The 21,237-nt window shown below is 38.8% G+C and overlaps 1 protein-coding gene across 5 annotated transcripts in view; it reads right to left on the bottom strand.

The window, feature by feature from the left end:
* The window catches only part of si:ch73-138n13.1 (calponin homology domain-containing protein DDB_G0272472), a 53,996-nt gene that overhangs the window by 3,218 nt on the left and 29,541 nt on the right, over nucleotides 1–21,237 (bottom strand). For 4 of the 5 annotated variants that reach the window (XM_061816255.1, XM_061816253.1, XM_061816252.1 and 1 more), the window contains 6 exons: nucleotides 10,783–10,898; nucleotides 6,554–6,701; nucleotides 6,291–6,453; nucleotides 2,317–2,450; nucleotides 2,096–2,232; nucleotides 1,938–2,013 (listed from right to left, as the gene is read on the bottom strand). In XM_061816255.1, the coding sequence (XP_061672239.1) occupies nucleotides 1,938–2,013; nucleotides 2,096–2,232; nucleotides 2,317–2,450; nucleotides 6,291–6,453; nucleotides 6,554–6,701; nucleotides 10,783–10,898 (774 nt within the window). The remainder of the gene's footprint in view (nucleotides 1–1,937; nucleotides 2,014–2,095; nucleotides 2,233–2,316; nucleotides 2,451–6,290; nucleotides 6,454–6,553; nucleotides 6,702–10,782; nucleotides 10,899–21,237) is intronic. The other variant, XM_061816256.1, reaches the window with a different exon arrangement.

The raw sequence follows: 21,237 nt of genomic DNA, 5'->3' as shown, positions 1-21,237 counted from the left end.
CATCCACACCTGGGGCCTTGCCACCGAGGATCTTTTTAACCACCTTGGAGACCTCAGCCCCAGAGATAGGAAAGGCTGGAACTCAGGAACGTGTGGGCAAAATTATAAAACCCCAATTGAAATTATGTTGGGATGTTGTTTTAAACCATAACCGAATACAATGATTTGCATTATGTTCAACCTATATTTAATCGAATACACTACATAGACAAGATATTTAATGTTCAAACTGATAAACTTTGTTTCTAGCAAATATTCATTAACTTAGAATTTTACAGCTGCAAAACATTCTAAAAAGCTGGGACAGGGTGCTGTCGTATTTTAAGCTTCATAACTAAACATAACAGTGCTGTAATATTATGCAACTGCACTTTTGTTTGCTTTCCTTGATTTTAATATTCTACCAAAGTATGGACAGGGAGCATAAGACTTAAAAAATACACTATGTGCATTTATTTATTAATTTATTTTAGCAATAACTGTGCCTTGATGTCAGTATTTTATCTGTTGTTTTTACCCAAGATGTTCTGCTATTTTTATTCTATTTTATTCACACATCCACCTTGTGGAGAAGCGCTCATCACTTTCGTAGTATGGACAGCATATAATGACATTAAAGGCTTTTGATTTGATTGATTGATTTGATAATGCATCACAAATTTTCAATGACAGACAGGTCTGGACTGCAGGCAGACCAGTCTAGTACCCGCACTCTTTTACTAGGAAGCAACGCTGTTGTAACACATGCAGAATGTGGTTTGGCATTGTCTTGCTGAAATATGCAGCGTCATGCATGAAAAATATGTTGCATGGATGGCACCCCATTTTTCTGCAAAACCTGTATGTACCTTTCAGTATTACCCAGGCTATTGGCACTAACACAGCCTCATACCATCACACATGCTGGCTTCTGAACCTTGCGTCCTTAACAGTTCAGATGGTCTTTTTCCTCTTTAGCCCGGAGGACACGAAGTCCAAAATTTCCCCAAAACAATTTGAAATGTGGACTCTGTGTACCACAAAACACTTCCACTTTTCACAATTACATCTTAGATGAGCTCAGGCCTAGAGAAGCCAGCGGCGTTTGAGTGTTGTTGATGAATGGGTTTTGCTTTGCAAAGTTGAGTTTTAAGTTGCACTTATGGATGTAGAGCTGAACAGTATTTACTGACATTGGTTTTCTGAGGTGTTCCTCAGCCCATGTGGTGATATTCTCTACACATTGAAGTTGGGTTTTGATGCAGTGCCGGCCGAGGGATTGAAGGTCACAGGGATTCAATGTTGGTTTTCAGCCTTGCTGCTTACATGCAGGGATTTCTCCAGATTCTCTGAACCTTTTGACGATATTATGGACTGTAGATAATGAAATCCCTAAATTCCTTGCAAATGTACATTGAAGAACATTGTCCCGAAACTGTTCAACTGTTTTGTCACGCACTTGTTCACAAGGAGGTGAACCTCGCCCCATCTTTTCATGTGAATGACTGAGCAATTCAGGGAAGCTCGTTTTATACACAATCATGGCACCCACCTGTTCCAAATTAGCCTGCTCATCTGTGCGATGCTCCAAACAGGTGTTTGATGAGCAACTTTCTCAGTCTTTTTTGCCACCTTTCCCATCTTTTTTGGAATATGTTGCAGATGTAAAATTCGAAGTCAATGAATATTTGCTAAAAACAGAGTGTCCGTTTGAACATTAAATATCTTGTCGTTGTAGTGTAAGGAATTAAATATAGGTTGAACATGATTTTAAAACAATTGTATTCTGTTTTTATTGAAGTTTAAAACATCCCAAATTCATGGCAATTGAGGTTGTTTACTGAGGCACCGTAGAGACACTATTATGCCCAAACACTAGAAAAAGTTGGTTTGGTAAAGTATGTAGCCTTTAAATTATTAAAAAGAGAAAAAGAACACATTCTCTCTCCTTTTCTTACTTAGCTTTCATTTTCATATTGACTCAAGCGTTTCTTGGACTTGAGCTCTTTCAACCACTGGGGTGATTCCTCCTCACTGATAAGAAAAACATACAAAATCCTATAAGTGAAAATAACTCCATGGAAAAAGAATGTTTCTCAAAGCTGGGATTGCTGACCTGATTTCTTTCCCACCAGCTGGGAGAAGTACGTGAGGAGCCCGAGCCAGGAAGGGCGATTTGGGAGAGCGAGAGGCAAGGGAAGAAGGCGGCGCATCAGTTTGATTGTCAGAGTCGCTCCTCTTCTTCAACTGGACCTAGCAGTGGAAATTCAATACATTTAGATAGAACCAAAGTCCTGACTGTGTCCTTTTAGTAAATTTCCTTCACTTAATATTTGCCTTTAAAGCTTGAGAGTCCACCCCTGGGAACAGGGGAATCCTTTGTGGCTGAGAAACAAAAGTAGCAGCAGCATCTGCTCCTCTGGCCTGCTCCTCAGAGTCGACTGCATCCATCTTATGCTCAACCTTATCCTCTGTTAGGGAAACACAACATAAGTAAATTTAAAAGTAGAATGCTATTTACATTAGGACTAGAGGTGGATGATATGGGTCAAAACCATTATCTAGATAATTTTAGGCTATTTCGGGGTACATGATATAGTATACTGTATATCTTGATATTCTGATTTCCCAGTAAATCACAAAGTGTTCAAATCAACCCTTTGCCAATATGCCAACCATCACCACATTTTAGGTACATTCCGAATATTTTTTCAAGAATATTTTGATTTTGTCAGGAACATTGGTGTCTCAGACAAAACCAACACAAGACAGCAATGATGCTTCTTTTCCTTTCGGCTTGGCCCGTTAGGGGTCGCCACAGCATGTCATCTTTTTCCATCTAAGCCTGCATTTTCCTCTCGAACACCAACTGTCCTCAAGTCATCCATCACAACACCCATCAAACTTCTCTCTGGTCTTCCTCTCACTCTTTTACCTGACAGCTCAAACATCAGCACCCTTCTACCAATAAACTCCCTCTCTCGTCTCTGGACATGTCCAAACCATCAAAGCCTGCTCTCTCGAACCATGTCTCTAAAACATCCAACTCTGGCTGTCCCTCTAATTAGCTCCTTTCTAATCCTATCCAACCTGCTCACTCCGAGCGAGAACCTCAACATGTCCATTTCTGCCACCTCCAGTTCTGGTTTCTGTTGTCTCTTCAGTGCCACCGTCTCTAATCCGTACATCATGGCCAGCCTCACCACCGTTTTATAAACTTTGCCTTTCATCCTAGTCCTAATCCCACTTTGACTTGAAAATCTTCTCTCATGCCTACGGCACACCTCACCACTGTTCTTCTGCCCTCATACACGTCCTGTACTATTCTATCATATTTCTCCGCCACACCAGACTTCCGCATGCAGTACCACAGTTCCTCTCTTGGTACTCTGTCATAAGCTTTCTCCAGGTCCACAAAGACACAATGTAGGTCCTTCTGATCTCTCTGTACTTTTCAATTAGCATCCTCAAGGCAAATAATGCATCTGTGGTAGTCTTTCTAGGCATGAAACCATAATGTTGCTCGCAGACCAGAGTCTATCCTCCACTACTCTTTCCCATAACTTCATTGTGTGGCTCATCAACTGTATTCCTCTATAGTTGCTAATATATTATATTATATTATCATTATATTGCATATATATTATTAAGGACGGCACAGAAGATGCTGGTGTTGTTTGGCTCGACCTACGTGTGTGAGCAACCTTTCAGCGTTATGAACATCAACAAAGCCCAACACATATCCAGGTGAACTGACAAACACGTCAGACCAACCTGAGAATTGCCACAACAAAACTAACTCCAGACTTTGATGCACTGGCGAAAAAAGGAAACCAGCCACATTGTTCCCTCTAAAATGGGTGAATTCTACTGTGTTGTGAAAAAAAATGCTTATGCAATGGGATGTTTGAAAGTGTGTCTTTCAATTTAGTGCGTATTTACACACAGCAGTAAAACAGAAAATGAGGGGAGCAGAGATGAACGACAGTATTTTGTTGAATAATAACTTTTGAATGATGGCAGTTACATGTTTTTTCAATAAATGATTTCTTTAACTTTGACTCTTCAATTGAAACGTATTGTGTGCTATTTTAATCTATTTACATTTTCTCTTCCCAGTATTGTGCCAAATGTGTGTAAATGCCACGTCTTGCATATTCACTAAGACAAAAATACTACCTGTATGAGGGCTATTTTGCACATTTGAAATACACATTCTTCACTGCGCACTGTTAGTAAATCGGGTTGTGCATTTATTTGTGTGTGCATACTGTGCCATGAGGTCCTGGCCCAGCCCCTCTGTCAAATTTTAGAACCCGATATGGCCTGTGAGTAAAAAAAAACCTTGCCCACCGCTGGTCTATATACATAGGGAAAATAAAAGTTTCTTGACATAAACCATTTTTATTTATATAATAAGTTCTATTGCAGGGTTGGCCATCCAGTTAGAGATCAAGAGACACATTTATTTTTACTGTTACAGCAAAGAGCCACATCATATACCTGTACATGAACATCATTCTCACACATACCTTTACTCAGCCAGATTTATTGTAAATGTCCCACACCAACATGATAAGAAAAATCAACTCCTACAGAGCACCAATACCACAGGCCAGTAATTAAAAAAAATAAAATTGTGTGGACTTCCTTACACAGGCAAACTCCCAGTTCAACCAAGTTTTATCTTTTATGTCACAACTCTCTTGGAGGTCTGAATGCAACTGTGAATCATTAGCCATGCTAATGCCTGATAGTCTCTGTTCAACAGTGTGGCAGGACAATTGAAGGTCCGATCCCATTTGTTTAAGATTTTGGTTTTGTAGGACAATATTTCATTGACGTCACCGAGGCATTTTTTTTTTAAGAAATTCCCCTTCATTGTATGGGTTAGTGGCCCTTCCAATGTTCTAAGTAAGCTGACATGATGCAAGTATTAGTCTCTGGATGCTTTTTTTTTTTTTTTAAACTGCATCTGCTTTTCCAGCTATTAATGGGCAGTCAACAGAGTACAACCTGAACTGGTTGCCAGCCAATCGCAGGCCACATAGATACAAACAACCATTCGTACTCATAATCACACCCTAGGGCAATTTAGAGTCTCCAATTAATGCATGCTTTTAGGATGTGGCAGGAAACCGGAGTCCTCGGAGAAAACCCACGAAGACACGGGGAGAAAATGCAAATTACACGTGCGGGTCTGGGATTTGAACCCTAGTCCTCAGAACTGTGAGGCCAACGCTCAAACCAGTTGTCCCACCGATCGATATTTTGGATTGAACCACCCAACACTACCTGCCATGCTACTTACATGCCAAACTCATGATAGCCACTCGCTCGCTTTCATGTTCACTACTTAGTTTCATGTAATTTACTTGACTGGAGGTCGTCTAGTCCTCTCTCCCCTTCAGAGTAAGGTCAAAACACACAACAACAGACTGGGACAATATACAGCCGAACCATAACAGATCACTGTGACAACAATGTAATGAATGAATGTAATGAAGCAGACACTAATGTTGGATTCTGAACATGAAAATGAAACATTTTCGGCTTTAAAATGATTCGAAAGCATGCTTCTGAGCAGGAGTTTGTCGTATAGGAGGAGGAATGTGCGACCTACTATGAGAGGTGCACCAGCAGAGTGTGAAAAAATAACATTTGCTTTGTACCCAATAGTTGCGATTCAGTCCCTTTATAGAGCTTGTGCCACAACCTGCGATACTGTACATCGAGTATTTTCAATATACGCCCAACTCCTAATTAGGACCCACAGCAGCAAGAAAACCACTGCCGCAATTAACATTATCCTCAACATTTACTGTACATACCATTAGCAAATGTAAACATACTGTGGATTCCTTGTGCAGTCTCACCATGACAGCTTTTTTTTGCTGGGAGAGAGGAAGCTAAAACGTTGACACTTTTTGGGTGTCAGAGAGAATAAATCTGAGTGCACCTGAGGTCATAAACTTGGAAATCTAAAGAAACTAATTAAAAAAATACCATGCTTTACATGCAAAGCATTATGACAACCATTTTTTTTACACTTGTGTAACAAGTTAGGATGTTTAGTAGTGATGTGTGTGACATAGATACCCAGGTGTATTATAACAACTAAAAATGCCTCCATGGTTTTAACATTTTATGATGGTAACAGTTTGAATACGAAATTAATAATTTCCTTTTCTCTTCTAAATTTACTGGTTATCCCCTTTGAGGAAAAAATAGTTGGCTGTGCTCATGTGAAAACGCAATCTTTAATTTTTGGCAGTTAATATTTAATATGTTCTATCTAACTCTTTAGCAACCTGTTGAGTCTCGGTAGAGCCAGTCATCAAAGCTGTCCCCTTCTGTCTCAGCTTGGGTACTGTTTTGACGGGCAGCTCTAGAGGGCCGTGTCCTGGGAGCGCGCTTCTTTCCCAGCTGGACTCTGGACCGGAGGACACCAGTGTCTAACAGTGTGGTTGGGGCCTTGCACAAGCAAACACAAGGAACAGAGATGGTGCACACACATCAATGCAATGCCAAGTAACATTTTAGGGACCTTGGTACATTTAACCACAACACTCACATCTGGGAACAACAGTGGCAGGTTTTCAGATTTAGAGGGTGGATTTGAGCCATCAAAGATATCGTGCTCTCCTTGAGAGTGTGAAGGAAGTTTGTTCCTTGGCGAAGGGCTGAGGTTGCTTTCTGAGCTGGGAGTGGCAGGGGTTAAGCTAGAAAGGGAGAGAAAACGCAATAAATTTAAGCCTCATGTGGGAGATTGAATGCCTAGCTCCACATTTAATAGATATGTTTCACAAAATAATTATTTCACCATTTCATCAAAGTTCATCTTTTTTCAATAAAAATATTGTGGATGTCGTCATAATCTTTATTGACCACAGGAGGTCAGCAATGGCCATTATTTAGACGGCAACTGGAAGCAAGCATTACTGGATTAATTTGATGAGGATTTCCCCCAGTGTCCACGAATACCAAAATCTTTCATTTTTCATCTTTTAACGCCTTCTCAATATTTCTCAAAACCAACTTGACATCGATTAGCAACTGTTTAAATCTGCAACTTTTGTTTCACTAATTTTGAGATTTTTATGAAAAATGTTCTTGGCCAATAACAAAATTATCTGACACGCTTGAAAACAAAATAAGGGATTATTTTTTTTTCTTAGAGTGAAACAGATGTGAATTATTGCTCTCCAATATATCCTGAAGCAGTCTCACTGTTAATGAATAATGTTATGCCATACAAAATATCTGATGGTAAATATTAACAGTAGACCTATCACACCATTAGGTATGTAGTACATTTAATGTGATTGCTGCACATTTATCAAAACAACATGTCTACTCTTGCTTAACATGCTGCCTTGTAAGCAGTGGATTGTTGATGAAAGCAACAACACCTCCTCTACCCACATACAAACATCCCTTGCTTGCCTAATAGAGTCAAGTCTAGCTTTATCGGAAGTTAAGTCAAAGGTTAGGTTTGACAAATCACCCTAAACGACTGATGTTTTGGACAGCGATGTGACAGATATTTTACTGACATTTCCGAGGGTATCATTAATTATATATTTTTTTAAAGTCCCGCACTTGTGCACGTTAGTTTATTACGACATTATTTGACAGACCTACCGCACAGGGAATGAATACGGAAACACCATAGATGTGATTCAGTGAAAACTGAGACTGCATAGAAATCCTGGAATAAGTATGAACGCCATTTAAAACTGTGAAAAGGTAAAAATACATTACACCGGAGGATTGCTCGTCAGCCAGTCAGAACATGTGTCCAGGCTGGCAGTTACACTTACACATTGTTGGTGCAGATATTTTTTTGTTCTGTATAAAATAAATCCAATAAAAGTAATTTATTCAGAATAATTGATTGTGAGTTAATGAATGTGCGTATAGATTTCCATCGATTTAAAAAAAAAGGGGGGGGGGTGTGCCTACTACTGTACTCTAGCTAGATCAGTGGTCCCCAACATTTCTGGCGGTACGGAGATGCTTCACTTAGACATGTTTTGATGGAAATAAAAACAAACATAACTCAATATTACTCCATTATGATGAATAGAATTGTTGTAATTAATGGGTGCCCTACGCCTTTTCTCCACAACAAGCCAGTCACCATCAAACAACAACAAAAAAATCCAAAAGATTGACTTTTTATCCCGGCTAAGGACATGTTTGATGTGGAACCGCTCCTCCCAGTTGTAGGTGAGCATTTTATTGTTTTTTTAATATGAGAGGAAACTGGAGTAACGAAGAGAAAGCCCAACAAACCACGGAGAGAACGTGCAAACTCCACAGGCGTCCTCAGAATTGTGAGGCAGATGTGCTAACAAGTCATCCACAGTTCCACCCTCTTTGATCAATTTAACCATAGAATCATAAGCTTCTGTAAGGGAGTAATTTGACAAGGAACACCTAACCTACATTTTAATGTTGCTCCAACCAGAATTCATACCCAGCAAGAAGGCACATGAATGACAGAATTAAGTGAACAGAACAATATGCCTTTTCCCTCTTATGCACATGGTAAGATATGGGCCTAAATATTTATATTGGGAATTTTCTGTGCATTGATTCTTATTTTTGGCTTTTGCACTTTCACTGCATTTTGATGTTTCAAAACGTTACGATTACATGCGCCAAACAAACAACTTTATAGTTTTTTTAAAAGGCCGCCAAAAAATCAAATCATCTATACAGCTGCAAAAAAGTATTTGAACTCCTGTCTATGAGCTAGATTTCTGACCCTCAAAGACCTGTTAGTCCGCCTTTAAAAGTCCACCTCCACTCCATGTATTATCCTGAATCAAATGCACCTGTGTGAGGTTGTTAGCTGCATAAAGACACCTGTCCACCCCATACAAACAGTAAGACTCAAACTTGTAACATGGTCAAGACCAAAGAGCTGTCCAAAACACCACAGACAAAATTGTACAACTCCACATGGCTGGGAAGGGCTACGGAGAAATTGCCAAGCAGCTTGGTGAAAAAAGGTCCACTGTTGGAGCAATCATTAAAAAATAGAAGAAGCTAAACATGACGGTCAATCTCAATCGGAGTGGAGCCCTATGCAAGATATCACCTCGTGGGGTGTCAATGATCCTTAGAAAAGAGAGGAATCAGCCCAGGACTACACGACAGGACTTGGTCAATGACCTAAAAAGAGCTGGCACCACCGTTTCCAAGGTGACTGTTGGTAATACACTATGACGTCATGGTTTGAAATCATGCATGGCACGGAAGGTTCCCCTGCTTCAACCAGCACATGTCAAGGCCCGTCTTAAGTTTGCCAATGACCATTTGGATGATCCAGAGGAGTCATGGGAGAATGTTTTGTGGTCAGATGAGACCAAAAGGGAACATTTTGGTCATAATTTCACGTAGGAAGACGAATGATGAGTTCCGTCCCAAGAACACCAACCCTACTGTGAAGCATGGGGGTGGTAGCATCTTACTTTGGTGGTGTTTTCTGCACATGGGACAGAACGACTGCACTGTATTAAGGAGAGGATGACCGCAGGCATGTATTGTGAGATTTTGGGGAACAACCTCTTTCCCTCAGTCAGGGCTTTCAAGATGGGTCGTGTCTGGGTCTTTCAACATGACAATGACCCGAAACACACAGCTAGGAAAACCAAGGAGTGGCTCCGTAAGAAGGAAGAACGTATCAAGGTTCTGGCGTGGCCTAGCCAGTCTCCAGACCTAAACTCAATAGAAAATCTTTGGATGAAGCTGAAACTCTGTGTTTCTCAGCAACAGCCCAGAAACCCATTTGTGTTAAATACTGTAGTTTATTTATTTAAGACTGTAATATGTGTTATCAACAGTATTAATAAAATGTCATACCATCGTTGAGCATTTATTTTAACTGGTTTAGGAATTGCGTTCTGACAATTGCAGGGACCAGGACAAGCGTCTCCTGTGGTCTGTCCCGAGATATATATATTACCGCTGCATCAGTACATGCACAAAGATTATTTTTAATGATGACTATGTAAAAGAATACAAGTACAAACATTAAAAATACAAAATAGAAATAGAAAATTCCTAATATTTTGAGCATACGGATAGCAACAAATTAGTGTTGCGCATTGAAGGCTTTTCCTGATTTTTATAGGTCAACTTTGGGTGTGCGCATTATACTTCAGGACACATTATACTTGAGAAATTACGGTATTTGTATGCATTCAGACTTTTCTACGCTTTCAAACTCTTCCGAGTGAATCTCAACGGCTTACTCACCAGATACATGTGTAGTTCCAGTTGTCCAAGACAAGCGGAAACTGGTTAAGTCCAATTTCTTATCGGCGAAAACATTGACTTCGGCATTAAATATGGGTCCTCTATGCCAAGTGTCTCTCATTTTTCCACGTACCTTCGTTTATTATAACCTTCGAAATGTTTAACATTATAGGACAAAACTCTGGGCGTCGTGCTAGAAGACGTATTTTCACGTCGTCTACAACTGACTTAGCATTGAAGAATGGTTTGTTTCGACACTTCCGGCCAGTGACGTGATTTGATGACGTAGATGCACAAACTCTATACATGCAAAATTACAGTACCTTATTAAATTAACAGAATAGGCTATTTACATGTAAAATGTGTTTCTACTTACAAAAGTTTCACGTTTTGAAAGGACTTCCGGAACTGATTAATTTCGTAAATCGAGGCAACACTGTAATTTAATCTATTACCACTTACCCCCTCATAGTCACATCATTACAAGTTTGACAACATGATGTTCATGATTTAATAAGATGCTATGTGTATTACCTATCATCAGTGCGTAGTCCAGTCTCCCAAGTCCCATACTGACTATCTGTCTCACCCACTGGTGTTGCAAAGTCCTTCCTCTCATCCTCACCACTGACACTTTGGTTCTGTTGTTCCTTGGGGGAAAGAGCGAATGCAAATCAAGAGAAAACCTCCAGATATTTTAAACTAGTCAGTTTATGTTAAAACAAAAAAAAATTGCAATGACTTTAAAAAAAAAAAAAAAATCCTGTTTGACTGTTGGATCAAGCAGAATAGAGAATCTGCAATAACGTTATTACATCACCTTTATTAAATCTAGCTCTAATCATCTTTAAACTTTCGTGCTGACTGGTGGTACTTTCTGTATGTCAGATGTACATCAAAATGACATAGCTACTAAAGAGCTCACAATGTAAATTTAAAAAAGTAATCTGCATTAGAAAGATAATGAAAGGCAAGGAGTCTGATTTGTAGCTACCAAAGAGGGGACAATGATAACGATGGGTGGGTGACAGTGCTTTTGCAGTCTAGTGAACCATGGTTCTTTTAATGAGGCTTGTACAGAGGACATACTGTCTCAAAACCACACAGAGCCAACAGAGGCGTGTCTGTGCATGAACTGATAAACCTGCCCTATATAGGAAAACACAAGAGGAAATCTTTCTGTCCTCATATGTTGCCTGAGGCCTCAAGAGGGAAACATGATACACCTGCCTCTGTAATTACCACCCTGAACGCTCTGCAGAGAACAGAGCGGTAAAACTGAACAAAACTTTCAAAAAGGTCACAAATGAGACATAGGCAATTAAGTTTGTAAATAGACAAAGTAAGATATTGAAAGGAAAAGAGTAATACAAATATAAACGTTCCTATATGAACCCTTTTGAAAAAATGTCAAATTCTAACTTTGTTGAGGCAAAACATTTTCTCATTCCACGGTTTCATACTTAACTATCTGCACAATTAATAGATCTGTTTTACCAAACATTATTTTTAAAAAAATCTTGTGAAAAATCAGAGGTCAGCAGTTTAGGGAATCTTGTGAAAGAGGCAGATCAATTCCAATGAACAGTTATGTAAAGTTGTGAAAATTGGTACATTAATAACTTCTCAAAAGCTTCCTGAAGTGGGTCCTCACTGTAAATGATCTTTAACGCATTTTGGAGGGCAGAAACCTCTTCAGTCACACATGGTTAAAAAACAAATTTTACATTCAAAGTACTGTAAGACTTCAGGAGTGAATCAAGAGGCCCAGTATAGGTCATCATTGCAATTGTACCATGTAATTGCTATCCACAGTTCCAGATGGAGACTTTGCCATTAAGTCATCACCCTCTTGCCTTTTGTACACTGCTATCACTGCTGACAAAATGCCAAAAAACATCTTGCCTCCAGGCCTTCTTGATTATAAAAAAATTCCCCATCCTACACGTATGTCTGAGTCACTGTATTAAAACACACCCAGAAAACAGTATGTACAAAAGGCTTGTTGCTTTTACTGAAAATTTTTGATACTATTTTACTGCATCACTGCATCTTGAGGAAAAAAAGTAAAAAACTAAATTGTCAGGGCTAGAGAAATATCTTAGTATTCATTATTTAGTTCAAATCCAAAAAGTTTAAAGACTGCATTAAGATGACTAGGTCATTTTGTTTCATTTAAAAGGTTTTATAGCTCCTACGCGCTCTCGGGTCACAGTTGAGAAGATTACATTTGTCTGTTCAGAATAGTTGTACAAAATGTTTAATTGTATATCACTGGCTTATTCAATTAAATTGTATTCTCTTCTATTCAGGGTACTCTGTAGACGTTGGAAGTATTTTTAAAAAACCCAGCCGCTTCTTTCCATAATAGACAGAGCTAACATGTCCAACATTACACACTGCTAAACAAGCATGGAAACATGCTTACTAAGTACAGCAGGTCCACAGGTCTACTAGTAATGATTTATAGCTGTCAGAGGGTAGGCTTTTTCTTAATAACATTAGCAATCACCAGCTTCCGCTTCAGGAAAAAAAAACAAAAACAGCAGATAAATGAAACAATGAATGAGAGAGCTGATCATTGAATAGGCTTAACTGATAGTTTGCAGAGGCAATGGTTGGAATTACACCTTGGAAATTTTAACTAGATAATGCACTGATTAATGTGTACTATGCATGTACCGTGACAGCAATTGGTCCAGTATGAAACTCAACTAGACAGCTTTACAGTAGCAAACAGTACATAATTGTTAATCAAATATAAAACTTAATTAAGTCCTTTGATATGAATGAGTGCCATATCTTAAAATCAGTCCTTGAAAACACCTGGGAAAATACAAGTTAATGTCAGCAAAGATATGCTGTGAGTATTATTGCTCACATGTATAGTTTAACAATTTGGTTTCTAAAAATGGGTACCTTAAAATAAACCCATATGATGAGGACAATAACAAACTTTCAATCGTATAATCATCATCCCAGATCTACCAACGGGCTTTACACGTCAAAGAGGCTTTTCATAGTGTTAACATAGATTCCAAGACACAAACACAAAGGGGATCAAAGGTGAACAAAACAACAAAAAAATATGACTTATCTAAAGAATTTAGCGTAGAAAGAGACGGATTTGATATCATCTTATCGTAATTCTGGTGTGACCCGGGAAAGAAAAGAGACTTATAGGATTAGTCACGTTACATGCAGTCTGGAGTTTAATTTTTTGTTTTTCCAAATTTTACTCATGTTACCTATACTACTACACTGTAACAGCACACATTTTAAATGTTACTGAATTAAATATATGCAATAAGTGTATTTATTGGGCTTTGTGCTCAGCAAAGCAACCAATTCTGACAGCTCAGAATTGCATGCATGCTCTGCCCTCATACATGACTAGGAAAGATATTGTAACAACAAAATTGTAAAAAATGAATAAGTATATACATATGATACACATAACTAACAAATCTGATTGAACAAAATGTCGATTTCTGAACACAATGATTCCAGGAAAAGAAAACTCGCATGGCACTCACTAGAGTGTATATCACTACCTCCCCTCTGTCTGGTTCATTACATTTAAAAATAATAACATGATGGGTGAATCCGTAGGTGGGATCCTGTAGATGATAATAATGTACAATTAAAAGTGTATGTCAGCTCCCACACAGAAAGAGCGCAATCAGCAGGTGGCCAGGGGTGACCCCCCCCCAGCAGAAAATAATGTATTCTTTTTCAAAGTTTTACAGAAATTCTACATTTGATTTTTACACAAGCTACCTACCAAAAGACACGACGCAATAAGAACATGATCTCTCATCATTCTAAATCTTTCGGTGGAGTTAACAAGGATATCTAAATTTAACAAGGATATCTAAATGCAAACAGGGAGAATCAAGCAGTCGCGAGTTCTGGTACTACTCGAGGTTGGGTGGACAAGACAAGACTGTCCGTGGGGGGGGATCAAGTGTGGGGTGTGGTGAGTAGTTTATCGAGTTCACCACACACTATAAAAAGCAGAACGCACATGGAGCATCTGTCATGTTTGTTCTGTGAGGACAATGTTTCACAATTCTGCACTATACACAGGGGCCGGTTCTAGGCATGCACACTTGAGGGGGCAGGCAGAAATGTTAATGTGGCATCATGTGACAGTATAATTTTCTTTTTTTGAATTACTTATCTATTACAACACTACATGTACTATTGCTAGACTATTCTTTCATGAAGCTACTTTCACTCTCATAACACTCGTGTACAGTAAGTAATGGCCACTTTTTATAGGGCTCTGTTACTTTTGTCACTATTCGAGTTTCATTACAACCCATAGCCAAACATATCTTGTACAAACACGCACACGCACACACACAAAATCTGCAGCAATTGTGACATTATCACAGTTGCATGTAAATTGGCCCAATTGAATAGCAGTAATATGTAAACCAAAACAAAATGGAAAAAAAATGTTTCAGGTACCCAAATGTAATACACTTAATCTCTATGGCACTCATGAAAATTGTAAATTTTTTTAGCCTCTCTCTCCTTTGTTTTTTTTCCCTTGAATTAATGTACAGTGAAGAAAATAAGTATTTGAACACCCTGCTATATTGCAAGTTCTCACACTTAGAAATCATGGAGGGGTCTGAAATTTTCATCATAGGTGCATGTCCACTGTGAGAGAGATAATCTAAAAAGAATGATCCAGAAATCACAATGTATGATTTTTTTTAAACGATTTATTTGTGTGATAGAGCTGCAAATAAGTATTTGAACAACTATCAGCTAGAATTCTTATCCTCAAAGACCTGTTAGCCCGCCTTTAAAAGTCCACCTCCACTCCATGTATTATCCTGAATCAATTGCACCTGTGTGAGGTATTATGAGATTTTGGGGAACAACCTCTTTCCCTCAGTCAGAGCATTGAAGATGGGTCGTTGCTGGTCTTTCAACATGACAATGAGCCGAAACACACAGCTAGGAAAAGCAAGGAGTGGCTCCGTAAGAAGGAAGAACGTATCAAGGTTCTGGCGTGGCCTAGCCAGTCTCCAGACCTAAACTCAATAGAAAATCTTTGGAGGAAGCTGAAACTCTGTTTCTCAGCGAAAGCCCAGAAACCTGTTTGATCGAGAGAAGATCTATGTGGAGGAGTGGGCCAAAATTCCTCCTGCAGTGTGTGCAACCTAGTGAACAACTACAGGAAACGTTTGACCTCTGTAATTGCAAACAATGGCTACTGTACCAAATATTAACATTATTTTTCTCAGGTGCTCAAATACTTATTTGCAGCTGTATCACACAAATAATTTGTTAAAAAAAAAAAAATCATACATTGTGATTTCTGGATTTTTCTTTTTAGATTATCTCTCTCACAGTTGACATGCATCTACAATGAAAATTTCAGAGCCATCCATGATTTCTAAATAGGAGAACTTGCAATATAGCAGGGTGTTTAAATACTTATTTTCTTCACTGTAGCTCAATGGGAGACCAAGCCAGTGATAAATGGTTCCAGGCCCAAATAAATGCAGAAGGTTGCATCAAGAATGTGAGTAGTTCTGACTTTGGTAAACATATATGAGCGTTTATCTAAATATCGGTTGTGGCCCGGGAAATGTCTGCCCCCTGGCACTGTTAACCTGCAGAGCGCCGGTGGAATTTCACCTACAGTGGGTCAATGATGGAATGGTGGAAAGCGGGTTCTTAGGCAGAAAAAGAAGAGGAAAACACAGAGTATAGAATTGAATGTGTGGACTTTACATTTTGAGACTATGACAGGAACATATCAGGAGTTGCCTGAGACGATGATTAGGAGAAAGGTTCATACATTGTGTGTCCAGGGGACCAGGTAGAATGGCAGTAAGGCTAGAAGTTTAGGGGCAGGGCTTAAATTTATTATAATTACTAATGTGATGTAGATTGGACAATAAATGGAGTAGGGGTTATTTTACAGGAAGAGTTAATGGATAATATCTTGGAGGTGACCCACCGGTAGGATGTGACCTAAAGGTGAAAGAGAAATTCTGGAAGGCTCTAGACAAAGTAGTTATGAGCTTCAAAGACAGAGTGAGAGTCGTGATTGGTACAGATTGTAATGGACATGTTGATGAAGGAAACGGGGAAGATGAAGAAGTCATGGGTAAGTACGGCAACCATAAAAAATCTTGGAGGGACAAATGGTGGTAGACTTTGCAAAAAGGATGGAAATGGCTGTAATGAACACTTTTTTCCCCCCAGAAGAGGCAGGAACATAGGATGACTGACAAGAGCAGAGGTATAAGCACGCAGGTGGATTACATCTTGTGCAGCTGAAGGACATTACTGACATCAAGGTAGTGCTAGGGGAGACTGTGGCTAGAGCGTATAGGTTGACGGTGTGTTAGGATGACTTCCAAAAGACTAGACCACAACAGCCAAGGTAATCAGATAGACAGATAGGAGAGTACTTGGGAGATCTTCTGACAGGAAAAGAGAGAACGAAACCTGGTGGTGGAACATCAAAGTACAGGAACTCATAAAAGGAAAGAGGTTAGATAAGAAGAAGCGGCACACAGAGGACTGAGGAGAGGAGAAAATAATACATTGAGATGAGCGAGAGGGCAAAGGTACGGGTGGCAAATACAAAACAAGACGCATATGTATGCCAGGTTGGATACTAAAGAAGGAGAAAAGGATCTGTACAGGTTGACCAGAGAGAGGGATAGAGATGGGAATGATCTTCAGTACATTAGGGTGATTGAGGATAGAGATGAAATGTTGACTGAGTCCAGTAGTTTCCTGGATAGATGGAAAGAATACATTGAGGGGTTGATGAATGAAGAAAATCAGAGAAAAGAAGCATAGAGGAGCCAAGTGTGGTAGAACCATGAGGTGGGAATGATTAGTCAGGGGGAAGTTAGAAAGCCATTAAAGAGGATGAAAAATTAAGGCAGTTAGTCCTGATGACACTCCTGTGGAGGTATGAAAGCATGTAGGCGAGGGGCTGGAACGTTTTGGATCAGCTTGTTCAAGAGAATTCCACAGGGTAAGAAGATATGTGAGTAATGGACACAAAGTGTGCTAGTGCCCATTTTCAAGAACAAGGGTAATGTGCACTGCAGTGGATCTAGGGAAAGGGCATGACAGAATACCAAGAGAGGAACTGTGGTACTGCATGCGGACGTCTGGAGTGATAGAGAACTATGTTAGAAAAATACAGTCCATGTATGGGGACAGCTGAAAAGTGGTGAGATGTGTTGTAGGTGTGACACAGTATTTTAAGGTGGAGGTGGGAGTGCATCCTGTTTGCAGTGGTGATGGATAGACTGACAGATGAGGTTAGACTGGAATACCCATGGATCATGCGTTTCTAGATGACATTGTGATCTGGATCGAAAGCAGGAAGGAGGTGGAGGAACAATTAGAAAAATGGAATTATGCACCGGAAAGAAGATGAATGAAAATTAACCGAAATAAGACAATAGATGTGCATGAATGATATTGGTAGAAGGGGAAGAGGGAGGCTGCAGGCCTTCAAAAACTTAGGGTAAACACTACAGAGCAATGGTAAAGAAGTGAAGAAATGGGTCAAAGCAGGTTGGCACAGGTGGAGGAAGGTGTCAAGTGTGTTATGTGACAGAAGGGCCTCTGCTAGGATGAAGGACACAGTTTATAAAACACTGGTGAGGCTGCCCATGATGTAGGGATCAGAGACAGTTGCACTAAAGGGACAACAGGAAGCAGAGCTGCAGGTGGCGGAAATGAAGATATTGAGGTTCGCTCTTACAGTAACCAGGTTGGACAGGATTAGAAAACAGCTCATCCGAGGGATGGACAAGGTTAGACGTTATGGAGACAAAGATAGAGATTGCTGATTTTGATGATTTGGACACACCTACAGGCGAGAGAATGAGTATATTGGTACAAGGGTGATGAGTCTGGAGATGTCACGCAAGAGAGCTAAATGAAGACCAAAGACAAGGTTGATGGATGTCGTGAAGGAATACATGAGGGCAATTGGTGTTGCAAAGGAGGATGCAGGCAATAGGCTTAGATGGAAAAGGATGACACGCTGTGCCAACCCCTAATTGGACAAGCCAAAAGGAAAACAAGTAGAAGTATTAGTTTCCCCTGAGTTCACCTCTTTTTGTGCTTATGTGTAGTTCTGTGGGAGATAAGAAGAGGTTTTCTTAGGAGAATGACAAAAATGCACAAATAGGCAAGTCCCCATACAGGTACGTCTCAATAAATAAGAATTATGTCAAAACCTTAATTTACTTAGATGGTTCAATTAGAATAGTAAAACTCATTATAGCGATGAACTACACACTGAATTAGGTTGACTTATGAAAGAATATATATCCAATTTTGATTATATCTTAAAGTAAAATCAAACCTCTCTAGAATATGATAGTAATTTCCAATGTATAATGTGCGCCCATGTATAATACACCCCCACAAATTTGACCGAAAAATTCTGGAAAACCTTTGTGTAATCAATTTTTAGAATATATGATTTTGCATCTATACACATGATCAAAAAGTATTTGAATTTTGTAAATTTTTTTCCAAAGAATTATTCTGAAGCTAAGCACTTTATTTGAACACATTTACTTGCGCTTATTTTGAAATTCACAGTCCTATCTTTATTTAATAAATTATAAAACACACAGTTCTGCTCATATGTTTGATTACCCAGGATGAATTTGTAAGATGGGTACAATTCCTAAAGGAAACATGAAGGGCAAGGCAAAACATTTTACTCTTAATGGGATTCAAATTAAATGGTCAAGAATTTCAGGAAACCATTATCATTAAAACATAACCATAAAGAAATTAATGATGGTTGTTGTTCAGTCATCATCATCTTTTACTTTCAGCTTGTAAAAAAAAAAACAAATAAAATAAAATGACAAATTATGCCAGGGTATATAAACTTATCAGCAGAAGTGTACATTTATGGAGTTATACGTACCCCATTCATTTCGGAATAAAAGTGTGGCGTGAATCTCTTTCCAACCACTAGGTGACAGTGGCATATTAGGATCAAAAGTGTTCACCTCATAACCGTTAGGTGGTGGTGGGATTTTTGGAAGCAAGTGTGCAGGTTTTTTTTTTTAATAACCTCTAGATGGCGGCATACATTTATAAAATGTGAAAGTTTTTTTTCACCTATTTGCCTCTGTACATTTGTATAATGGACATGATTAGTTTTTTACAATTTTGTGGGTAAAAAATGCACATTATACACAAGAAATTACAGTAGTGTTCGCTCATTATTTGGAGGGTTTACGTTTCTCCCTTCCCTACAAATTCCAAAAAGCTGCAAATAATTTATGCTATTTTAAAAAGAGCGTACTGTACATAAAAAAACAAAGTATCAAAAATAAGTTTTTTTTCAGTAGAAATTGGAAATTTTTCCTCTGAAAAGTATCCTCCAAAGTATAAAATGAATATATGTAATGGATGAGTACTGAAATAAATTAACTTTTCTACCATATTCTAATTTACTGAGCTGTACCTTTGATGTCGGATGAATAAGTACACTTTACAAAGCAAAACTAACAACACAAAACTAACAATAGTCAAGTAACATATCACTTTCAGTTTATGCTAATTTTGAAACACAAAATTACACTACTTTCACGACTCAAACAATATACAAATACTGTACAGAGAAATTAAGTCATTGTTTAAGGTACCGTAATTTCCGGCCTACAAGCCGGGACTTTTTTCACATGCTTTCAACCCTGCAGTTTATGCGGTGATGCAGCTACTTTGTGCATTTTTTTCGAACGGCTGCAAGGTGCACTCGAGCGGAAAAGGAAAGAATGAGACCGGTGGAGTATATGTGCCGAGGAAGTGACTTTTACTGGCCCTGTTAGTGCTGCGCTAGCGTGTTGCTGCTGTGTTACAGTGATATTTACCAGTAAGTTTTATTTTAACCAGCCCTGTTAGCATTAGCGCTAGTGCGGCACTAGCTTTAAACTCTCTCTGTCTACCGTCTTTGTAAATATATTGTGTTTCAATGTGCATTTCAATGTGGGCACTTGCGACTTTTACACAGCTGCGGCGTATGTGTGTACCAAATGGTATTTCCTTTATAAATGTACCTAGTGAGGCTTGTAAGCAAGTGTGCTCTGTAGCCCGGGAATTACAGTACTTATATTCAAATGTTTGACATTCCTTTAAATGAATTACCCGTGTTTGTTTCAGGGAACGATGCCCTCTGTTGTGTATAGCCAGTCCCACTATACACCGACGTCAATCTCTTTACATTCATATTAAAAAAAATAAATTAAAAAACAAAACAGCAAACCCTATTGTCCCCAGACAAAACAACTACTATACCTCTATAAGACTAAAAGATGCATTTGACCTAAAGGGAACCAGAAATAATTAAAACATTGCTGATGTTCAATACTTATGACTCATCAAGGATTGTACAGCAAACAGGTGTTACCTAAAGATAGGAGTGGGTCGACTGCAATACTGTATCCATATATGGCTTTCCAAATCTGTCTTATCCATGAAGCATAGACTAAAGCATACAGACAATTGCCAATGTTTGACAAAATTCTAGAATCGATGTAATTACGTACACTATATGGACGAAAAGTATTGGAGTACATGGTCGTCACACCTACATGAATGGAAATGTTGAGGCATCGTAATAACAGTATCCACTCTTGTGGAAAATTTACTGTAATGTTGTAGACATGCTTGAAAAAAAAGGGGTCTTCCCCAAACTATTTATACAATGAATTGTCCAGATAACTTTAGAACGCACAAAACTAAGATACAGAGGGAACAAACGAGTTAGCCACTCATGATTGATTAAGAGCTTATGAAAAGAGCTGAATACTTTTTAAGATGAACTACATAAAACGAAGGTTATATTTTGGAGAGACATCTTGGGATTGTTTTTTTGAATCAGCATAAGAAAAACAGTAAACAGTAAGAATAAGGAAAAAATGCTTTAAAGCAGTAGGAGCTGTTCATTGGGTAAACTCT

This window comes from Syngnathoides biaculeatus, chromosome 4 (assembly GCF_019802595.1).
Source record: "Syngnathoides biaculeatus isolate LvHL_M chromosome 4, ASM1980259v1, whole genome shotgun sequence".
Classification (NCBI taxonomy): domain Eukaryota; kingdom Metazoa; phylum Chordata; class Actinopteri; order Syngnathiformes; family Syngnathidae; genus Syngnathoides; species Syngnathoides biaculeatus.
Note: the sequence above shows the minus strand (reverse complement) of the source record. Positions and strands in the feature narration are given on the sequence as shown.